Source organism: Saimiri boliviensis, chromosome X (assembly GCF_048565385.1).
Source record: "Saimiri boliviensis isolate mSaiBol1 chromosome X, mSaiBol1.pri, whole genome shotgun sequence".
NCBI classification, from domain to species: Eukaryota; Metazoa; Chordata; class Mammalia; order Primates; family Cebidae; genus Saimiri; species Saimiri boliviensis.
Genome location: NC_133470.1, coordinates 85,467,701 through 85,489,950, shown reverse-complemented (window position 1 = coordinate 85,489,950; position 22,250 = coordinate 85,467,701). Strand labels below are relative to the sequence as shown.

Here is a 22,250-nt window from a genome sequence, read left to right as displayed (position 1 = left end):
AAGCCAGGAGGAATCATGGAGCCCCAAGGAGTGGTAGGTGGCCGGGGCGGCCTTCTCCCCTCCTCCTCGCCCCCATCTCCCCACCATCTTGGGCAGGAGCTGGCCTGCCTTAGACGTCTGCCTCCCAGGGCCCCTCCAGCGCAGACGCCGGGATGTCTAGATGCTGCAGTGTTAGGGGAGGGATGGGGAGAGGTGAAATTCCAGACTTTCATGCAGAAGTCATTTACCTGTAAAGCACATTTACAAATACCACCCCCCATGCGTCTTTTTCCATATTCTGTTTTTTCCCTCTGCAACCTAAGTCTCTTCCAGCTCTTTTTTTTTTCCACTTGCTGCGCCTTCTTCCTGCCCCCCTGTTGGCCTCCAGGCAAGAGCCCCTGGGACTGGAGCATCCCAGGCAGGTTGTGCACGCTCGCTCTGGGAAGAGGGGTCCATCCTGGGCCTGCTGGGAGCTGCACGAGGAGCAGCAGACTAGGAGGCTCAAACGGGGCCCAGCTGCTCAGCCCTGCCCAGGGTTCCTGAATCACCTTTGAAGGGTCCATCCCAGTTGCTGGATCTCAGCAACTCGTGGAACAGCAGCTACAGCCACTGCAGCGGTGGCTGTGGTGGTGCCTGCTCCATTCCCTTCCCAGAGGAAAGCAACCTGTCTGCTGACTGTTGCCTTGCCAGCTGCTGAGACTCCAGGGCAGGACACTGGGAATCAGAATGTCCTGATTCACCAGACCTGGCCACAGGGGGCTGCTTGATCAAATGGAATGTTTCATCATTCCAGCCGTTTCGGTCTGAACATCGGCACCCGCGCCGGCTTCAATCAGCCTGGGTCCAAAGTGAGTCAGCCAAGTGCGTGCCTTGAGAAGGGGCTGGGCGAGGGCACCTGAGCGGGGGTGGAGGTCGCGCTTCCGGGCTTTTATCATTCCTCAGCCCCCTCACTCCTTGCCATTACCGGCACTTGGAGCGTGCAGGCTTGTCCTTGCACTTCCCACGGCCGCCTCCAGGGGGAGTCTGTGCCGCAGCCAAGGCTCTCCCTACTTTGCTTAGGTCTTTGACCTCAGCCCCCTCCCCGGGAGGGAAGTGGCATTGCATGGGGTCCTGCGGCGTTGGAGGGGCTGCCCTGAAGCCTCCACCTTCCCCACACGACCAGGTGCAGGGGCCAGGGAGCATTGTGAGAATACGGCTTCCTGAAGCCCGTTACCCCTCCCATGGGCGCAGAACATTCTCATTTACCCTAAAAGCTATAAGTGAAGGTCAGGGAGGGTGAGTGACGTGTCCAGTGACTAAAACCCAGGTCCTTGGACTCCTTGTCAGTACTCTTTCCTTTGCTCCAGAGTTGGAAGAGCCAGCACGGATATGTGGCTTTGCGGCCTTGACCAAGCCCTCCCCAGCTCTGAGGGCACCAGTGCCCGTCTCATGACATGACAGATGATGGCACGTGGCTGGCTCTGTGCGGGCCTCTGAACATGTTGTGTCCCTACCACCCTCTCAGCATCTGTTTCTGCTGCCCCATGTGGCTCTCTGAGGAAGGAGAATGGGCTGGGAGAAGCCATCTGCGGCCCCTTGCTTAGCAGGCTGCATTCTCCAGCAAGCCGGCTTTGATGATCTGTTTCACCCTCCTCCTGGTCACCCAGCCCTCCCTGTTCCTAGGGCAGCTCATGACACTGTGAGGAGTTTGTGAAGGATCCTTATGGGAGGGCCCTTACTCTGAGCTCACAGGCATTTGCTTTAAAGACAGCGAAAGAGGACCTAAGACATGGGGACCTTTCTTTGAGTCCTTTTTCTGACACTAGGACCACTGGAGGCTCTTTGTCCAAAGGGAATGCTTACGGTGGGAAATGGGCAAGAGCCTCCACACCCCTACCCTATGCAGAATTCAACCTCACCCCTATTTACCAAGGAAAGTCTTCCAGCAAGTGAAGCTGTCAGACAGGCTGGGAGGGGCACAGTCTGGGAGGAAGCTGCCCCCCCTCACACCTTGGTGCTGTTGCTGGTGGTTCCCAGGTGGAGCTGGACCAGAATGGAGGGGTGGAGGGACTCTGGCCAGGGGAGCTACCTGGACTGACTGGGCTCTGGGGCTTGGGCAACCTGGAGCCTTGGCTTTGTAAAGCTCTTGTAGGAGGACTGAGGGGACAGGTGTAATAGCTGGGGTCACCCTTGCACGTGTGTTTTCTGTGGTTTGGTCATTGCCACCCTTATTGAGTGGTGCAGAACCAAGGCACCCTGAAGGGACAAAGGATTTGCTCAGGGTGGCAACCTGGGATGAGTCTCCTTCCCACAGACCGGCCATCTTCTCCGAGGGCCCCAGCAGGCAATGGCCCGGCAGGCATCCGAGCGGAGGGATCAGCACCATCTGGGTCCACCCATCATCTCTAGGAACAAGTTCTTGGAAGACAAGGGCCTTATCCCCTCACTACTTCCCTCATGACAGATGGGAGTGCTTATGTTTCTGCGGAAGTGATGGGGGCAGACCTAGGTGCTGGTGCCCAGCTCTATTCTGGGTCTCTACCTCCATTAAAGCTCCTTGTCCCACAGCCACATGAAGGTGCTTGCAGACAGAGCTTTCTTGAAACAATCCGAGATTTCCTAAAACATAGCAATCGGCCTCTGCAGCGGGCAGCCCAAGTCTTGATGGCTTCATCTACTTGGACTTGCCACATCCATATTTGGGCTGGGCCCCCCTTCTTGCCCTGAACAGCTGTTTCCCCATGTTGACGCCTAACCCCACGGAAGGGACCACACAGATCCGAGCTGAGGTTGGCACATGTGGGGAGGCAAAGCTGGGCGTCTGCTCAGCTGCTGGGTGCAAAGCATCCCGATTCACCTTTGGGAAAGAAGCTCTTCCGCTTGCACCTCTGCCTGTGGCACAGCCGCTCCTGCCTGTGCATGGTGGCCAGTGGCCGGCACACACGCACTGAGATGAGCCCTAACATCTTATTCATGTGCAGCAATATTCAGTGCTCCGGGATGGCAAGGCTGAAGGTGTTTCGCTCCTTTGCCCTCCCAGTTTGCTTAGGAGGCCCTTGCCTGGCATCCTGCTTCCCTTCTGCACAATTTGGGAGCCATCCTAATCCCCTGCGAGCCAGCTTCTCTGGGAGGTGCCGCGCTTGGGGAGTCAGGCGGTGGGGAACTTCTACAAAACTTTCTCTGAGTTAGTCCTCTCATCTTGGAGGCTGAGCACATCCTGTGGTGTGACAGGGAGCCTCTTCTCCTGCTCCCGTCTGCGTCCATCTCCTCCCACTCCAGCACCTGCGTCATTGCCTGCTGCCGCCCCCGCTCCTTCAGCCAGGGGAATCTGCAGGCATCAGCCCCCTGCGTCAGCTCCCCTCTCACTCCACTGGCTGATGACACCAGGCTTGCTGTGGTCCGGATAACAGGCTCCGTGCTGCCACTTCATTGGCTCCTCGCTCCTATCCATCCAATCAGGTCCAGGGGCCCCTTCTCTCGAGGCAGACAGTGGCAGGGAGGAGGTGGAGCAGGAACATGCCCATGGGAATTTGGCGGCCATCTGAATTCAGGCAGGGCCGATCCCCGTCTCCCCCACCCAGCCCTGCCAGGGACACTTCCCCTGATTGCCATCTCTCAGCTCGGTTGACCCGAGACAGGAAGAAGGAGAAAGAAAGGGATGAAGGGTGGGCCGGGGCTCCTGCCTGGTGTCTGAGGTGGCTGGGCCTGTGCAAGAGCCCTGGGACAGGCCAGTGTTGTCTGAGTACAGGGCTTTGCTCAGAGGCAGCACAGAGATGGGTACTGTGAGGCGCGGCCACATCTAGTGGGGCTTCGGGGGTGCACCATGAGGGACAGTTCAAGCAGAAGGTGTCAGATAAGCCAGCCATGCCTGTGGTGGCCCAGGCCAGGCCTAAGCAGAATGATATGGAGAGTCCCGAAAAACCAGAAGTCTTCTCCCAATCAAGGGAGAAATGAGGGCCATGGCACTGAAAAGGCCTAGAGTAGCTGTCCTGACCAGAACCGTGCTCACACAGGCCATCGAGATGCTCGTGCCGTGGTCTGAGAAATCCAGAGAGGCACATGTTCTAGAGTGGGATGTCACAGCCATGTGAGGCCACTCAGGGAAGAGGAGCAGAGATGTAAGCACGGGCCACAGCCCACGGGACAGTGTTTGCTTTCGGGCTGCGTGGCCTCTCTGGATGTCAGGGCTAATGGACTTTCAAAGATGGCTAAGGAAGGGACATTTGCTCTCCATCTTCTTGGCAGGGTGAATGGGAAGGTGCAGGGACTCGAGTTACAGCAGTTTCTTTTTCTTCAGGAACTTTTTCCAAATCTTGGATCTCAGGCACGAGGCATGAGAGAGCTTGGCACATTGAACTCGGACGGAGAGTGTAGGGCAGTGGGGATGGTTAGGCTGCTCCGTGTGGTCCTGGAGTCACGTGTGGCAGGCTTCTGTGGCTGCAGCAGGCCGAGCAGCACAGGTAGGCATGGGGTAGGCGGCTCTAGTCTGAAGTGTCTCCTCCCTCCAGTGGGGGAGTATGTCTGCTGGGGCCCATCGGTTTGGAGGAAGCCATAGAGGCAACTGATGGTGGGTGTGCCTGGGCTGCCGGGGCCTCGTTCCTGGGGCTCAGAACCCTGGGAGTGTGGCTAGGGCTGCCATGGACCCACTCCTGGCTGACTCTGCTGAGGTAAGGCAGGGACATTGACACCGTTCTTGTGCCCGAGCTGCATGCAGTGCTGCTGGCCTTCAGGGACCTGATCCTGGGAGTGTGCATACGGGGCACCCACCTGGCACCTGGGCCACGCTCCAGCGAGGGCAGCCAGTGTTGTGATTGCTTCCCAGAGGAAGGCATGCTTCTCATTGCATAGCAGAGCCCAGGCCACCGTCCCAGTGACCACGTCTTCCGGCTGCACTGCTAGGACCTGGGTGCAGCCCTGGGAAGGGCATCCAGTCCCTGCATCCATTCACTCTCCTCGCTTTCCCGTCCTTCCTGGGCACTGCCTGCCGGGCATCAACTCTTTTTTTTTTTTTTTTTTTTTTTTTTTTTTTTTTTTTTGAGACGAAGTCTCACTCTGTTGCCCAGGCTGGATGGAGTGCAGTGGTGCAATCTTGGCTCACTACAACCTCCGCCTTCCAGGTTCAAGCAATTCTTCTACCTCAGCCTCCGGAGTAGCTGGAATTACAGGCACCTGACACCAAGTCTGGCTAATTTTTGTATTTTTAGTAGAGATTGGGTTTCCCCATGTTGGCCAGGCTGGTCTCAAACTCCTGACCTCAGGTGATCCACCCACCTTGGCCTCCCAAAATGCTGGGATTACAGGCATGAGCCACAGTGCCTGGCTCTGGCATCAACTCTGGAGACCAATCCTTGGCTGCCCAAGCAGACCTCACTCCCACTTCATTTGGGTAAACCACTGTTGGCCTCATGTTTAGCACACAGACGATACACGTTCATGACAGGAAAATTAGAAATACACAGAAGAGCAAAATATTTTGCTGTTTATCTTTTCAGATGTGTTTCCTTGTGCATTTTTATGTAAATATGTTTTTACTTAGGTGACACCATCATACACATACTGCTTTACAGGCTGCTGTTCACTCAGTGATGTATAGAAACTGTACACAGTACAAGTTTACAAAGCATGTTCAATACTACATGTCTCAGTATGATTTGTAATAGGGGCATAGCATTTGCTTGAATGGATACACTGTAATACGTTTAAATATGATTGTTGGGCATTTAGATGATCGCCACATTTTCACCGTGATACTCCAGACTGTCACGACGCCCGTCTCCTATACATCTTTGTTGTAATCATGCAATTTCTTCCTCCAGCTAGTTGGCTGCGAGGGGAACTCCTGGACCAGTGGGCCTGCCCTTAAGCCTTTTGATACGTACAGAGACTCGTCCTGTCAAAAGATTTTCCTTCCCACAAGAGCCACCAGGAAGTCCCCTCTGGAGGGGTCCACCTTCCATTCTCCAAGGCTGCTTCCAACTGTAGCAAGGGTCTTCGTGGCTGTCACTGAGTGGAGGGTCACTCTGTCCTGCTCTCCATGAAGGGCCAGACAAGGGGAGGGGGCAGTGGGTCTGGGAGGAGACCTGGGTCCGAGGAGGGGTAGGTGGGTTCAGGCAGTCACTCCCAGTGGGGTGTGCTGGGCTGTCACGGGGTGCTGGGCCTGATCCTTGCTGAGGATAGGGGAGGAGCAGGGCTTGTCTGGGAAGACTTGGGTCTGCAGGTCTGTGCCTGGCTATGGGAGTTAGGGGAAGGGAGTGCCCAGTAGGAGCAGGACTGGCCTGGATGTGTTGGGCCCTGAGGGAGAAGCAGGGCCTAGCTCGGTGGGAGTTGAGATGGCATTTCAGGTGCGTGGGCCAGCATAAGCCAAGGCATAGGCCTTCCCTTGGCAGGGCTACCTTCCAGAGACTCCAAGGCACATGGTCTGCTTGGAGCACAGTGTCGGTATTGCGAGGAAAGAAGCTGGCTCAGGGGACTGGGGACTTTGCTCCCAGTCTTAGAAACAATGGTGAACCATCAGGTGCTGAGTGAGAATTGAAGGCTGAATTAGAGACCAATGAGTGTTGCCTGGAGGAGGTGCAGATAAAGGCAGCAGGCCAGGGACCAAGGAGAAGGTCACAAGGGATTGTTGCCTAGACGTGGGCAAAGTGGAGGGAGAAGCCAGCTCTCCAGCTGGGACATAGATTCTAACCCTATTTTCCCAGCCCACCCCGTCCCATCCCACCCCACCCCAGTCTACATCATTCCATCCCATCCCACTCTACCCCACCGATCCCATCCCAACCCACCCCATCCCATCACATCTCATCTCACCCCACCCCATCCCATCCCATCCCACCCCATCCCATCTCATCCCATCTCATCTCACCCCATCCCATCCCACCTCACTCCACCCCATCCAACCCCACCCCATCCCATCCCTCTGACTGACACTCATCACTTTAAAGCTTCCTTGTCTCAGAGAAGTGCCTGACACTTCATCGTTTGGAAAGACTCTACTTTGGCAGAGATTTTTCTGACCATTTCATACTTATTGTCTCATCAAAAAAGAAAATTCACTTGTGAGACACAGCCAGGCATGAGGGAAAGGAGCCCATGCAGATACACAGCCCTGGTCTTTGTCTGGCAGTAAACCCCAAGTCTTCTCACTGGAGTCTCAGCTATAAAGAAGGGACCGAAGGCAGCATGGTGCCCTCTGCAGGGGACTGGTGGCGTTTCCACCCAGCCCTGCCCTCCTTTGCCATGGGCCCCTCTGCCTCTGTCATTACGCATGGGCAAAAGTGTCTGTCTTGACTTCGGAAGTGGCTTATTTGGTTCTGATTTATTGGGAAACTTCGAGGTAATATGGCCATCAGGTTTGACAAGGGGAAACTGATGAGTCCCCGCATCTAGGACTGGGCCTGGGATGGAGTCCACTCCCAAAATTGGATGACTGTCACCTGCTTGCCACATTCATATGTGGAAGCCTGTGGCTGCAGTCCTTGAGGCCTTAGAAAGGAGTATATCTTTGAGGTGACCGGTCACTCCTTTCTAAGGTCCAAGGTTAGAAGGAACCTAAAAACTAAGGACTAGGAGATCCTCCTCCTGCAGGTGAAAAGCTGAGCCCAGAGGAAATGAGGATCTCTCCCAAGGTCTGTAGCCAGAGACTCCTCCCATGTGCCCCGCCTATGGGGCCACTCCACAGGTCGCTGGGGTGGGGACAGTTGGGCCTGTGTGGCCCTAGGATCACCTGTGGAATGAGCTCCTCTCAAAAGAACTCTAACGTGGCAGCCTTGGTGCAGGGCTGGGCACGTGGGACTCCTGTTCGCAGTGATGAGGTGCCATTCCTGGCACACAGCAGGCTCGGGCTGCCTGGGCTGCTCGTTCACTGCAGTTTATGGGAGAGCCAGCTCTTGCTGACGTGGCGAATTTGGTTTGCTCTCATCCCCCTGCCCTGTCCATTTGAGTGTGCCCCTGACCTCCACAGAAACGTGGCCAGGCCCTGCCAGCTGGCAGCAGTGCTGAGCTGCTCAGATCCTAGCCCTGGAGGGGCCCAGGAGACGAACAGCCCTGGAGAGAAAGGCTCTTCTACTTTGCAAGTATGCCAGCACTGCCAGGGCCCTGCTTCCTGTCACGTCCACAAACCTGAGCCCCCAGCCCTTCTCTTAAGGCCCAAGGGGTTGACTGTGGCTACTCAGGGCTCCCAGCAGCTCTGGGTCACTCGCAGCCTGAAGAGCCAGCTTCATCACTTCGGCTGCTCCTCTAGGCAAAGGCCTTCAAGACGACCACAGCGCACCCCTCATGGGCACGGGAGGGCAGCACTAGGCTCAAGGGCAGAGGGGCTGCAGGCAGTGTGGCACCCTCTGGGCAGTATGACCAGCATCAGGCTCAGGGGGCAGAGCAGGGCAAGAAGACGCAGAGGAAGAGGAAGCAGATCGTGAGGCACGTGTGACCCAGGGGTGAAAGGAAGCCCTTACCACATTGCCACACTCACCTGGTCCCTGAGGGCCACTAGGATTTGGCAGCGGGGCCGTGGGCCTCCCGCACTGAAGGTGGAGCCAACCCCCGAAGCAAACGGCTGCACAGCCCAGACCATTCTAGCTGTGGCTGAGGTCCGCCCACCACCCGTCTCCTAGCTGATGACTTGAGAACTACTGCCACTTGACTCCTGTTCAGGTGGTGCCGGTACTTAGAGGAACATCGGCGCATTCTATCCTCACAGTGGCCCTAAAAGGTAGATTTTTTTTAAAAAGCTATCATTTTGCAAATGGCGAAACTGAGGCAGCTCAGAGAGGTTAGCTGACCTACCCATGGTCGGTTGGAAAGCTCCTAAGGGGCGAGAATCAAGATCCAACACCAAAGCAGCTGGTCCCCCAGCCCGTCCCTCCTCACAGGCCATATGCCTGTCCTGAAGGTGTTGGGCTCTGGGTGCACTGTCCTACCCTCTGAGTTCACCAGTGCCAGCTTCCTCCCCCACACTCCCCAGCCTGAGCCAGGCCATTAGCGCTGTAGGAGCTCATGTTCTCCCGTTACCAGAGATCGCTTTGAGCAGACAGTCCCTGGCAGCCCCTGAGCTCCACATTCTTTAGGTGAGCAGCCCTGGGCAGGCAGATGGGTGTGCTGCTGGGCAGCAGGTACGGTATTGCTCGCCCCTGGCTTCTGCCCACACTTAGCACTCCACCAACTCTTGCCAGCCCCGATGCCCAGAGGGCAGTCTGGATGATCTGAATGCACCAGAACACACATGCTCACCTGCAAGACACTAGAAATGCATGAAGTGACAGCATTTGCTTGCCTCTGCCCACAACAGCCCTGCTGAATAACCGAGGAGACCTACGGAGCGATCACCATGAGTATCTCAGCTCTCGGTGGCAGCACCAAAGGTGAGGCTGGGCTCCCTGTTGTCCTGGGCTCTGCTTGGGGCTGTTTTCTTCCAAGCCTGCCCCTACAGGCCACAAGCACTGTCCCAGCAGCAAAGGGAAAGGAGGCGGAGGGTCCTGGGGCTGGGCTCCTCTTCTGAGGTGGTTGGCTTTGCCCACTGCAGGGAAGCCTCTGCCACCTGGCGAGGAGGAGCGCAATAATGTCCTCAAGCAAATGAAAGTGCGAACCACGCTGAAGGGGGACAAGAGCTGGATCACCAAGCAGGACGAATCGGAGGGCTGCACCATGTAAGGCAAGGAGGCCAGGAGGGAGCGCAGCAACAGGGGGGCATGCTGTGCGGGGGGCCCGACCCTCCCTGGGGATGTGGAGAGGCTTCCACCTTTCAGAGCTCTGCCGGGCCCTATAGAGGGCAGAGCATGGGAAAGCCTATCCAGCAATGTCACAGATGTCACAGGGTGGGAGAGCCCCTGGGTGCTGGGGAAGGAAAATGTGAGGCAGAAATGGCAGGACTTGCCGGGCAGCCTCGAGGATGGAAGCCACTGAATGGCAGGCAGCAGGGAAGCTGGGGGCCTCTTTCAGGACACCTCTTTCCCCCAGAGAGCTGCCGTCAGGCCGGAGTCGTGCCACATCCTTCTCATCCGCTGGGGAGGTTCCAAAGTCCAGGTAAGAGGTGCTGCCCAGGTGGCTGGTCGGTCAGCCCCAGGGACTCTCCTGCAGCTTGGGGCCGGACCTCAACTGGGAGGGGCGGGCAGTTCGCAGGGGACAGGGATGCAGCACCAGCCAAGAGGGGCACGAAGGGTCTGCAGTGAATCATTTGAAATCCACAGGAAGGAGGGGCTTTTCCACTGCACTTTCCTTTTGGGAAGGGGAGTGTACAAGTCACTCAGTCCAGGCCCTTAGCCTTGCTGTGTGGCTGTGGGACAGCCGACTCCCCTGCTGCACCTCCACGGCTCCCGCTGTCAACTAGGATTGCAATTGTCTTTAAGAAGACTATTATTTTGACCTCCCAGCCATCTCTGCAGGCAGTGAGACCGTGTCTGAGATGCTTTGGGCAGCTTCCGGAGTCACAGTGACTCACTCCTGCAGGTTGCACCGACTGCTTGAGTGTACTTGGGACTCGGCATGCTGGGAGAAAGGCACGAGTTTGCTCTGACTGTCTACCAAGTTGACCGTGACATATTTTGGCAGTCGACCAAGGAGAATTGGCTTATCTCTCTTCTGGGGACTTTTCCATTAACAGTGTCCAGGGGGATCCTGAAGCGTGTGCACACCCTGCTGGCATCTGGAGGAACTGCTCCTCACAGAAAGGGAACTGAAATCCAGGTTCACTCCTTGATCCAAACAGCCGGCAGGTGGCTTCTCAGGGGTAGTAGAGGCAGTGGCATCGGCATCTGGAAGGGAGGGTCTCAAGCTTACAGCCAGCCCTTGGGGCTGCCCTTAGTAACTAGTCTCTCTGTCACCCCTCAATGACTCCTCGCCCACTACCTGCCAGGTCCCCTGCTGAGCACAGAGGATGCAGTAGTGGTCAAGACAAAGGCCCTGTCTTCAGGAAACTGACATCCCAGCAGGGGACTCAGGGAGGACCCCACTAAACAGCCCAATACGAAAGAGAGAACCCCCAAGTGTGGCTGCAACATGGCTACCTCTGGGAGGCTGTCCCCTGTTAAGGAAGGAGACTGTGGGGTTGAGGAAGGAGACTATGTCCCCTGTTAGGAAGGAGACTATGCTGGGGCTCTGCATTGCCCCTGACCCAAACCCCAATGCTCCAGCCGAAATCCCCTCAACTGCTGGACAGAAGGGTCTATCCTGACCCCTTGACTCCTCCCCCAACCCTGAGGAGGACTCCGCAGGGACCCTTCACTCCTGAGCCCAGAACTTCCAGGCCAACCACCCTGTCTGTTAGCTCCCAGCCTGCTCACCTTGGCTGCGCCCCCATCCCACCCCCAGTCCGTGGAGTTCTCTGAGCCCCGTCAGTTGCTGCCCCAGAGCCTAACATTTCCCAGCCACTGAGTAAGACCTGGCCATGCCCTCTCGTATCAAACTTCCACCAAGACTTGGGATGTGGGCATGGTAGGAGGCGGAGCAAAGAGGGCCTGAGGGACAGGAAAGGGGACAACTGGCTTTGGCTGGCAGCTGCCTGGCCCCTTCCCCTCAAGCCCTCACGCAGCTTCCTGGTGGAGGCTGTCAGCGGGGAGATGAGGGCAGGCCCCGGGTTGAGGGGAAGCCTCGGGCTCTGACCCGGGAGCCTGTAGCCTGCGCTGGCTGTGCCCGGAGCGCAGAGGATGGGAGGCTGTCAGCTGAGAGGAGCACTCCCTCGGCGCAGCACTGGGGCCCGGCCGGCCAGGGAGAAGCTGGACTTTGGAGAGGCCGTGAACTGCTTTCCTTGACACCTGCCATGAGGAGTCACCCTGGGCACTTTTCCTGGGGGACCATGAGGGAAATAGGCAGAGCAGATCGGGCACCTGGCTAGGGGCACAGAGGGTTGGCACCCCCTCATTTCTGCTGCACCGGAACAGCTGGCACACTTGCCAGCCAACCTTATTTGCTGTAGGTAAGGGCAGCATAAATAAAGTAGACTGAGCTGAGCCCTCCAGCAAGCCTCGCTTCACTCCACCCCTCCTTCCCTTCCGCAGGCCTCCGAGCACCAGGGCTCCCACTGGCTACATCATCCGGTAAGCGACCACAGGACCCTGCCAGCTTTCCTGTGTCCCCTCGCACCAACCCCTGACTTCTTACCCTCCAGCCTCTCCAGGGAGCTCAGCAGCATCTTCTGTGCTCTCTTTTAGGGGAGTGTTCACCAGGCCTATAGACAGCTCTTCCCAGCCTCAGCAGCAGTTCCCCAAGGCCAATGGGACTACGAAAAGGTACGTCCATGGGGTGTCAGCCAGTGGGGAGGTGTGAGGGCCTGGCCTGGGCTCGTGGCAGAGAGAGCGCTCTGCCTGTCAGGGGTATGGGGCCTTGGAGGTGCCAGCACTCATCTTCTGTAGCACAGGATGCTGGAGAGCAGGGCAGGGAGGACAGAGGAGATGAGTTGGAGTGGGTCTCTGGGAGTTCCTGGGCCACTGACAGTGTCCTTGTCCTGGGGTCAGTCCTGACTAGGCCTGGCTACTGGGACAGAGAGGTGCAGGAGTTTGGGAGGAGCTGGGTGTAGAGTCGCCGTGGCCTGGCAGTGGGCACCCTTGATTTGGCTTGCTGATGGCATTGAGCAGGCAAATGTGGCATGCCATTCGAGCACCTTGGCATCAGGTGTCACCTGGGGCTCCATCACGCTGGAAAGTCCAAGGAGACCAGGAGACAGGAAGCAAAGACACAGGCAGCAACCCGCTGGGCTGTTCCCTGAAGCTCGCTGGGGTTTGCCTGTGGCAGCCGGGGCTGCCCTGCTCTGAGTGGCGAAGTTCTGGGTGTCTGCCAGGGCCAAAAGCAAAGAGAAAAGGCCCTCAGGCAGCTCGTGGTCCACGTGTCACATGTCCACTGGGCCGTGTGGCCAAATCTGGGGGCAAGAGGGAGCCTGCAGGTCAACACATGGAACCTTCTGCTCTCTAGTGCTGCCACTCTGGTGAGAACACCTAACACCGGTCCTCCCCGCCCTTCCTCCTCTGGCTACAAGATGACCACTGAGGATTACAAGAAGCTGTGAGTATGCAACACCAGGCTCAGTGTGGTTCCCTCCTGCAAGGAACCAGTCCAAACTCTGGGTCCGCTGAAGGCGGCTGGCTTACCTGCCTCCGAGTGCAGCCCAGGAAGTCCCACCTGCCTGACACTCCCTGCCAGTTGCAGCTGTGGCCTGGAGCCCACCAGAGGGTAACAAGCCCCAGAAAACTGGATGGCCATTCACATTGCGCGTCTGATCTGAGGCAGGGCAGCGACTGCAGGAAGCTTGCAGGAGGGTCCCCACGCGTCTGGGGAAAGGGTCATGGGTCACAGGGCTGCTACTGCCCGGCCGTGCTTCCTGGCCATGGCCCTGCCCTCCGCCGAGCCTCAGATGCTCTGCCTGGCTGGGCTGTGGGCCTGGGGATCCTCAGGATGCTATTGCCGCCTGAGCATCATGTGCCTAAATTTGAGTTGACTCTTGGATAGAAACCTTTGAGGTTCCCCTTAGTGCGCCCCTTGGGGTCCCTTTCAAAGCACACCACCCACATTGCATGCTCAGAGAGGGGACTCTCTGGACAGACACGTGAATTGTGCCTCCAGTTCCCAGGGGACCACATCTTGCTGTTGTTTGTCCCTTGCTTCCGTCATCCAGGGATGGGGAGCAGCTGGGAAACCTTTCTGGGGAAGCAGGGGAGGCTCGAACAGGGAAGGAGGGGAGAGCTTGCTCTCAGGAGGAACAGTGGCATGAGCTAAGGTCCAAAGATACCGACGTGCCGTATCACTGTTGAAAACCGGGGAGCCCAGCTGCTGAGGGCGACAGCCTATGATGGGAAGGCAACTCTCCCCTCTCTTAGGGCACCCTACAATGTCAGGCGCAGCTCTACCTCAGGGGACACCGAGGAGGAGGAGGAGGTGCCTTTCTCGTCAGATGAACCGAAACGGAGGTAATGGAATGGTGCCTTTTGGGCATCTGGGGGCAGGGCAGGAGCGTGAGTCTTTGAAGACTGCTGGCATGAACTATAGTGCTTGGGGCGACAAAATGCACAACACATCGGCCATCCGCGGTAGCACACGCGGCATGAATAGGTGTCATTCTCTGAGTACCAGAGCCACCCACTTGGTGTTGGGCCAGCTGAGGGGCCCTTGAGAGCCTTCCGTGGTGTGGACCCGAGGTAATGGGGGTCCAGGTAAAAGCCTCAGTTTGTTAGAAAGGGCCCTGAGACAGTTGGACAAAAACATCCAGGGAGAAACTGCCTGCACAGCGCGTTCTACCTGCATGATCTGCATGCCTTAGGAGAATGGGTTGATGCCACGGTTCCAAATGCCCCCTGGATCCCAAACGTAGGTCTAGGCATGGACAGCAGTGACATTCTACCGCAGTCTCTGCGCCAAACCAGCCTCATCCACGCAGGCCAGCAAAGCTCCATGGACCTGAATGGGTGAAAGGCTCATCTGTCAGCCCTTGCCCCTCCTCAGCGCTCTGTCCATGGGCACTGACCTCACACCTCTCAGTGCTGGTGAACTGACAGGAAGGCTTTGCTGAGCACCTTCCCTCCCTGGGCTCAGCCTGTCCCCAGTTCCAGATCTGTGGCTCAGGAAGCACAGCAAAGTCCTACTGCCAAAGGCCCTGGCAGATTGGCAATCTTCAGGGGCTAGTTCACAGTGGCAGGGCCCCCCAGGCCTGGGCGGAGCAAGGAAAAGAGCCAGAAGCTAGGAGCCGCCTAGCGTTGAATGCCGGCTCCACCACCTGCTAGGTGAGTGCTCTTGGACAAGTAATGAAAGCTTCTCGGCCTCAGCTGCTTCATCTGTAAATCACAGAGGGTACTAGCGCCTACTTTCCTGGACCGAGAAGAGCAATAAGCCAATGTGAGGAAGTTGGCATCAGGGGTAGGGCCGGGCACACGCCACACACTCAATAAACGTGGGCTGCCCTTCCTTCAGTTTCTACATTTCCTTTGAATGGTTCTTGGAGCAGGTACAAATCTGGCTTCTCTGAACCCTCACCTCCCTGGGGTGGCCCTGAGTCATCCCAAGTCCATCCCAGGCTAGGCTGGCAGTGCATGTCCAGCTTGGAACCCATCAGATGCTCTCTCCCCACCGTGTCACCCCAGGTCACAGGCTGTGAGCAGTGTTGTGAGGAGGACAGCTCCCCGGGAGCGCTCGTACGTGCTGTCCGCGGCCAAGAAGAGCACAGGGTGAGTTGCCGTCAGCCGGCTTCGCGCTCAGGGCTCAGTCTTCTCTGCCTGATGAAAGGGTGGGTGGAGAGGTCACCCCCAAGGGCATTCCTAGCTAAGCCTTCTCGGATTCTCAGATGCACTTTCTAGAAAATGGAAAGGTCTGGCAGCTACCATCAGGGAAGGTGAGGTGACGGGAGTGGGAAAGGGCCCAGGACCTTCTGTGGTAGAGCAGTCATGATGTCGCCTGCCCTCGGGCTGTGCCCAACACATTGCCTTTCTGCTTCCTTTCCAGCACTCCTACACAGGAGACACAGGCTCCGTTTATTGCGAAGAGGTAAGTGTCATCAAGGGACATCCTAAAAGCCTGTTACTGGCCACAGGAAGGCCTGCCGTCCACAGAGGTGTAGTGTAGGAGCTGTGTAGAGGGGATGTGGGTGGGGGCACTACTGTCTCTGAGCAAGGGGAGTTGTGAGGGGCTGGTGGCTTCTGTCTGGAGGCCAGGCAAGCACCTGCGTGGCTGTGGCAGCATATGGCTAATGGGGCTGGACCCTTGACCCAAGATGCAGCATTTCCAAGGCCCTCCGGGAGTTGTTCCCCTGCCCCTGTTGCTTGCCTCTTGCCTTGCCTTCTGCTCTCATCCAGGATCAAAATCTGGGCCATCAGGAGAACTTCCCCTGGGAGGTGACTGTGACATTGGAGATGGGCCCTAAACGGTGAACAAGGCTTACCAGGGAATGATCAGAAAGTCAGGACATTCCAGCTGAGTGAGGGAGGGGTGTCACCATTAGTTGAGACAGACTGCCTTCTGGAGGAGGAAAATATTCGGGGGAAAGCAGGAAAGAAACTTCTGGAAAGTTGAATTTGAGGGAATTCCAGCTGAGTGGACGGGAAAGGCCTCTCTCCGTGCTGAGGTGGCCAGCTGGGGACTGAACGCCCAGGAGAAGCCAGCATACCCACTGCCCAGGCAGAGGGCCCCGCGGTGCACAGGCCCAGGGTGGGACCAGCTGCTGCACTGGAAGACAGAAGTTTGGCAGGAGTACAGTGAGTAGGGCTGGTGGCAGCACAAAGGAAGTGACAGAGAATGGCGGGTGGGGATCTTGCTGACCCCATTTGGTTCCTGTGGTTTCTGTAACACAGTACCACAAACTGAGTGGCTTCCAACAACACAAAGGGATTCTCTCCTAGTTCTGGAGACCAGAAGTCTAGATCAAGGTGTTAGCAGGCTGGGCTCATTCTGGAGGTTCTGAGGGAGACACCGTCCCAGGCCACTCTCCTGGCGATCCTTGGCGTTCCTCGGCTTGTACCTGCATGACTCCAGTCTGCGCCTCTGTCTTTAAATGCCCTTCTTTTCTCTGTGTCCAGATTTCCCTCTTCTTAGAAGGACAGCAGTCATTGGATTTAGGACCCTCCTACTCCAGTATGACCTCATCTTACCTGATTACACCTGCAAAGACCCTATTTCCAAATAAGGTTACAGTCACAGGTTCTTGGGGACATGAATTTTGGGGGGACACTATTCAACCCAGTATGCTGTCCTTATCTTGAGCTGGAGTTGCTGAGCCCACCTCCTGGGCCACCTCTTGGCCCTGATCCTGAAGGGTTGGGCCAGTTAGACGCCATTGAAAGCACGTCCTAAGAGGTCTGCAGGCTCCAGGGCAGCCAAGAAGACCACGGGCTCCATTTCTCTTCTTGCCCAAAGGGTGGAGGTGGTGGAAGAGGACGGGCCTTCAGAGAAGAGCCGCGGCCCACCTGCTCTGGCAAGATCCACTCCTAGCTCAAACAGGTAATCCCCTGAGGAACCTCTGTCAGGGGACCTCCCTGCTGGGCTTCGAGATCAGTGTCCCCATGTGCCCAATGACAAGATGGGATACAGAAGTCAGTGAGGGCCCATCTGGCTGAATGTCCCAGGGCTGAAAGGAGCAAAACAGTCCAGCCTCCAGAGAGACGGAGTGCCTGGCTCTTGTCTGTTGAGTACGTGTGTGTGTCACCTTAACCCTTGCACCAGTCAGCCAACCTTGGGGTTGGAGAGGGCCAGCCACCATGGCAGTAGCCTGCCACTGTCGGACTTGCTCCCCACACTCCAGCACGCCCAGGGGGAGGCTGTGACATCTCCAGAACCTCTCACAGCCACCTTCTTTGCCAGTGTGGATGGAGGCAGGACCAAAGCATCTCGGGCAATTTGGATCGAGTGCCTGCCGAGTATGCGTAGCCCCACTGGGAGTCAGGAGCCCAGGTGGGTGCCGAGAGCTGACTCTGGCTTGTGAGTGAGCAGGTGTGACGGCTTCCCGCCGGCCTGGCTGGCTGGTTCTGCCAGCTGGGGAGGGTCTGACGGTGGGGTGGCGGAGCAGGGACAGGCTGAGCACAGGTAATCTCACTCCAGGATGGGCCGCGATTTGTCCTGATCTCTGATCCCTGAGAATCTGGGCAGATAATGGTGCTCTCTTGTCTGTGGACAACCAATACTTTCTTGTACTTTGTGCGGAATCGTGCTAACGCCTGCAGGGAGACCACCGCCCTGCTGTTGCTGCTGTTTAAAGTGTCTGCCTGGATTGAGACCTTTGCTCAAATCCTGGTCTCCTGAGAGCCGCATCTCTGTAGCACCCTTGGAAGACCCCTGTAGCCGGAAAGGGAGAGTGCCTGTCCTAATATTGTATCAATCCCCCAATTTGAGCTGCACAGCGATTTATAGACAGGTGACTGCTGTTCTCAGGGTTACTTCCTTGGTGCCGGGAGGGAGACAGAAATGCTGGCAGCAGGAGCCAGGAGGACGAGGCCAGCTTCCTCCGTGGCCCCAGGCAGCAGACTGCTGGAGTGCTCCTCCTTTTCACTCTGTCCCTCTCTTGATCTTTTCTGCTTGCCTGACCCTCCCCATAAGAACTTCCATCCATAAGAAGCTTTGAAGATGTGGAGAGGGAGATTTCAGAACTATTTTTTTTTTTTTTTTTTTTTGAGAAGGAGTCTCGCACTGTTGCCTGGGCTGGAGTGCAATGGCGTGATCTCGGCTCTCTGCAATCTCCACTTCCCGGGTTCATGAGATTCTCCTGCCTCAGCCTCCCAAGTAGCTGGGATTACAGGCGCACACCACCACACCCAGATACTTTTTTGTATTTTTAGTAGAGATGAGGTTTCACTATGTTGGCCACACTGATCTCAAACTCCTGACCTCATGATCCGCCCACCTTGTCCTCCCGAAATGCTAGGATTACAGGCATGAGCCACCACGCCCAGACCCTAATCACTTCTTAGAAGGACATTGGTCCTATTGGAGTAGGGCACAGCCTAACAACTGTATTTTAACTGAATCACTTCTTTAAAGATTTCATCTCCAAATGCAGCAACATTCTGAGGTCCTGGGGTTAAGACTTCAATGTATACATTTTGAGGGGCACAAGTCAGCCCATAGCAGTATACACTTCTCATTTCTCCTTATTTCTTTGCTGAAGAAAGGCAACAAATGGTTTCAGGTGTCTTTTAAAAGATAATATAGGAGGTTGGGCATGGTGGCTCATGCCTGTAATCCCAACACTTTGGGAGGCCAAGGCAGGAGGATGGCATGAAGTCACGAGTTTGAGACCAGCTTAGGCAACATAGCAAGACCCCATCTCTACAAAAAAAAATAAAAAATTAGTTGGGAGCATTGATGCACACCTGTAGTCCCAGCTACTCAGAAGGCGGAGTCAGGAGGACCACCTGAACAGAGGAGCTGCAGGCTGCCAGGAGCTGTGACTGCACCTTTACCCTCCAGCCTGGGCGACAGAGCAAGACCCTGTCTCTACAAAAGGAAACAAGAGAGATGACGGAGGATAATTCGATTGTTCTAATTATAGATTCTATTATAGATTTAAGAGGCACCTTGACATTTATTCCAAAAACTTCCTTTGGATGTTTAACACTCATCATATGGTTGTCACCGCAGGGTGGTTTTTAAGGTTGTTCAGGCTGCCATAGCACATACAGGCTAGAGATTCAGGGTCCAGGGGAAGCTCCCAACAGGAGGCTCAGTTTGATGCTTCTGATAGTTCTTCTCTCCGATTCTGGTCACTCAATGTTTGGAGCCCACCAGGCAGCTTCCAGGAAAGCTGCTGGCTGATCCCAAACCTGGAGGGCCGTCTTCTCTGACCGTACCCTGTTAGGTGCTACACTGTGCCAGGCAGCCACCATCCGTCCTCCCAGGCCCAGCTCCCATCTGCCTGGTGTCTGAGGAGCCCAACCCGTGCGGAGCAATAACTCAACCAAACTCAGAGTCCTGCGGCACCTCAGAAAAGGCTGGTTTGTGGCACAGTGAAAGAGGAGAATGTCACAGCCCTGTCCCCAGGCATAACCCCATCAAGGCGGCCCTCTCCCCACCCCTGGCCCTGCCCTGTCTCTCTCAGCTCCTCAGAACTCTTGCCCCCCTTGTGACCTGAGTGCACTCTAGGGACCCTGTCTTGGAGAAACTGCTTCTGTGCGAGCACCCCTTCTTGACAACCCCAGACCTGGCTGCTTTATCCGCAGCACTGACCAAGCTTGCCTCACCTGACCGGGGCAAGGCCTCCTGGGTCCTGGTCCTAGGCTGTGCCCAGAATGCTGCCTGGCAGTGGGTCTGGGGAGCAGGGAGTCGGAGCACAGCTTCAGGCACAGGACAAAACCCTGGCTTTGCATCAGACCGACTGTGTAACCTGGAGCAAGTCTCTGTCTCTCCGTGCATCAGTTTCCCCGTGGGTAAAACAGGGAGAGCAGGAGTAGCTACTTCCCAAGGCTGTTCCAAACACTAAGTGAGATAATGCAGCTGAAGTACTTAGCACAATGCCTGGGTGCTGGTATCCTCAGGGGCTCAGCAGGACTATGACTGGGAAGAGACCAATATCTCCACCTGCTGGCATCTGAGGGAAATGCAGCCAAAAGCAGTGAAAACGAGGTTCCCCCCTCCACCAGCCCCCACATCCCCAGCCTCCCTGCTCTTTGGCAGGATGAATCACAAGTCATCCACCACTTGGCACAGGCCACAGTTACTTGCATGCCCACAGGTGGTTGTGATCAGTTTCAGGCCTCCGGCTTCAGCAGATGCCTCTGTTCCTTGAGTGCCTTCCAAGGGTGTGCAGCCTCCCAGCGTGGTCCCGGACTTCAGATGGACTAGAGCTGCCTGTGGTTGAGAATCTGGGGTGGTGGTGGGACTGGTAGCAGCTTGCAGGGGAGGAGAGACCCCTGTATTAGTTTACTGGAGCTGCTGTAACAAGGTACCAGAAACGGAGTGTCCTAAAACCACAGGCATTTATTCTCTCACAATTCTGGAGGCTGAAAGTCTGAGATCAAGGTGTCGGCAGGCCACGCTCCCTCCGAAGGCTCTGGGGGACCATCTGTTCCACACCTTCCTCTTCCTCCTGGCTTGCACCCGCCTCAGTCCCATCTCAGCCTCCGTCTTCACACCTCCATCGTCCCTCCGTGTCTGTGTCCAAATGTCCCTGGTCTGACACCAGTCACTGGGTGAGGGCCCCCCCTGCTCCTACAGCATGGCCTCATCTTACCTAGATTATAGCCACAAACACCGTCTGTCCAAATGAGATCACGTCACAAACATCAGGAGTTGAGACTTCAGTATGTCTTTTTGGGGGACACCATTCAACCCCTAACAGCCCTCCTGGCAGAGGTGCCATTTGAGTTTGGGGGATGACAGAGGAGGAGGAAGCCATTGAGGAAGAAACATCAGCTTGGGCAGAGGCACAAGGGCATGAAAGAGAGAACAGGCTGGGGTGACACTTTGTTCCCATTTCGTCCCTGACAGAACCAGAAACGCCTTTGAGAAAATATGTTGCGCTTCTCTGTGGCATCCAGGGCAGCCAAGGGTTTTATACTGTCATCATAAATGACATCATCCTCAACAACGATGTCATCATCATTATCATAAAAGAAGATGGGGAGAAGCCATCTGTCTTTGTGTATAGGGCCCTTCCTGGCTTTCATGCTGGGAAAGGCCTTGTCCTCGGTAGCCCTCCCATTTCCCTCTGGTAGCTTTGAGTTCTCCAGGCCCTGGCCACGGTGGAAGTGGAGGGTCAGAGATAAGCAGCCACAGACAGTCAAAGGCAGGAGTGACTGCAATGTGGCTTGGGATCAGGCTTTGCTCCACAGGCCTAAAGAGGTCTGGTTTGGGGTGAAGTGCCTACCCCCCAAAACCTGTGAACCGTATATTCTCTCTGGGCTTGGCCAGCACTGTGGCCAAAACTGCTGGGCGTCATGCCTTGCGGTGCAGCCAGAGAATGCATCAGGTTTGGAGGATGTGTGTCCAGGGTGGCCTGTGGTCACCTGGGGGAGGGCTCTAAGCATGGCTGGCAAGAGGAAACCTCACAAGGGCCCTTTGTGGACTGGCCGGGTCGTTCCTCCCTGGGCTCCAGCTCGCAGACCCCTAAGCACTTGTCCTCACCCCTGACTCTGTGACATCCCATCCCACTGGGCCTCATTCCAGATTGGGGTTTTCTCAGCCTCTCGTACCCCTAAGTCTCCACCAGCCCACAAATGCAGAAGTACCCTGGCCTCACAAATGGCCACTTTGGATCTCCTGGTGGGGCCACAGGCTGGGGTCAGGAGGTCTCATTTCTACCCAGAAGGACCTTTGCTGCGCCTGAGGCAGGGCTGGGCTCAGGGCAGAGGTGGGAGACTGGGGAAGGGGCCCTTGATGCCCCTTCCTCTGGGGCCTGCAGGTCAGTGGCCCGAGCTCAGCTGCAGCAGCAACAAGGCTCAAGGCCAAGGAGGAGATAAGAGCAAAACGAAAGGGGGCTGTGCCTGGGCGGGGGGCGGGGTCTCTTCTCACCTGCAACCCGCTGGCTCTCTCCTTTGGCCCACAGCTCCAGAGGCGAGGAAATTGTCCGCCTGCAGATCCTGACACCGAGGGCAGGACTCCGCCTGGTGGCCCCAGACCTGGAAGGCATGAGGTACGGGGCTCCCTGCACGCATTCTAGAGATGGAGGCAGCAGCCTCAGCTGGCAAATGATGAGGCCTAGGGCTGGCTGTGCCACTGCAGGGCCAACATGTTGGTGGGAGGCATGGTTGACCTGGGTTCTCTGCCCTATCTCATTCTTTCACTCAGAAAATCATTACGGAGCAAGCACTTGGTCGGTGGAAGGCCGCAAGCCCAACCCTGGGACACAGTAGTGAATAGGACCCTCGGCTGGAATTGCCATCTGCCTGGTGGGGGGA

General features: G+C 56.5%; 1 protein-coding gene across 7 annotated transcripts in view; it reads left to right on the top strand.

Moving 5' to 3' along the window:
- ZNF185 (zinc finger protein 185 with LIM domain) overlaps positions 1-22,250 on the top strand; it is a 70,166-nt gene that overhangs the window by 5,402 nt on the left and 42,514 nt on the right. For 5 of the 7 annotated variants that reach the window (XM_074391410.1, XM_074391411.1, XM_074391412.1 and 2 more), the window contains exons 2-12: positions 9,242-9,314; positions 9,476-9,599; positions 9,910-9,975; positions 11,946-11,984; positions 12,099-12,176; positions 12,856-12,945; positions 13,758-13,847; positions 15,015-15,098; positions 15,373-15,414; positions 16,780-16,863; positions 21,899-21,985. In XM_074391410.1, the coding sequence (XP_074247511.1) occupies positions 9,281-9,314; positions 9,476-9,599; positions 9,910-9,975; positions 11,946-11,984; positions 12,099-12,176; positions 12,856-12,945; positions 13,758-13,847; positions 15,015-15,098; positions 15,373-15,414; positions 16,780-16,863; positions 21,899-21,985 (818 nt within the window). In that variant the 5' untranslated portion in view covers positions 9,242-9,280. Of the gene's footprint in view, positions 1-9,124; positions 9,315-9,475; positions 9,600-9,909; positions 9,976-11,945; positions 11,985-12,098; positions 12,177-12,855; positions 12,946-13,757; positions 13,848-15,014; positions 15,099-15,372; positions 15,415-16,779; positions 16,864-17,223; positions 17,314-21,898; positions 21,986-22,250 lie in introns of those variants that run through there. The other 2 variants (XM_074391414.1, XM_074391409.1) reach the window with 2 other exon arrangements.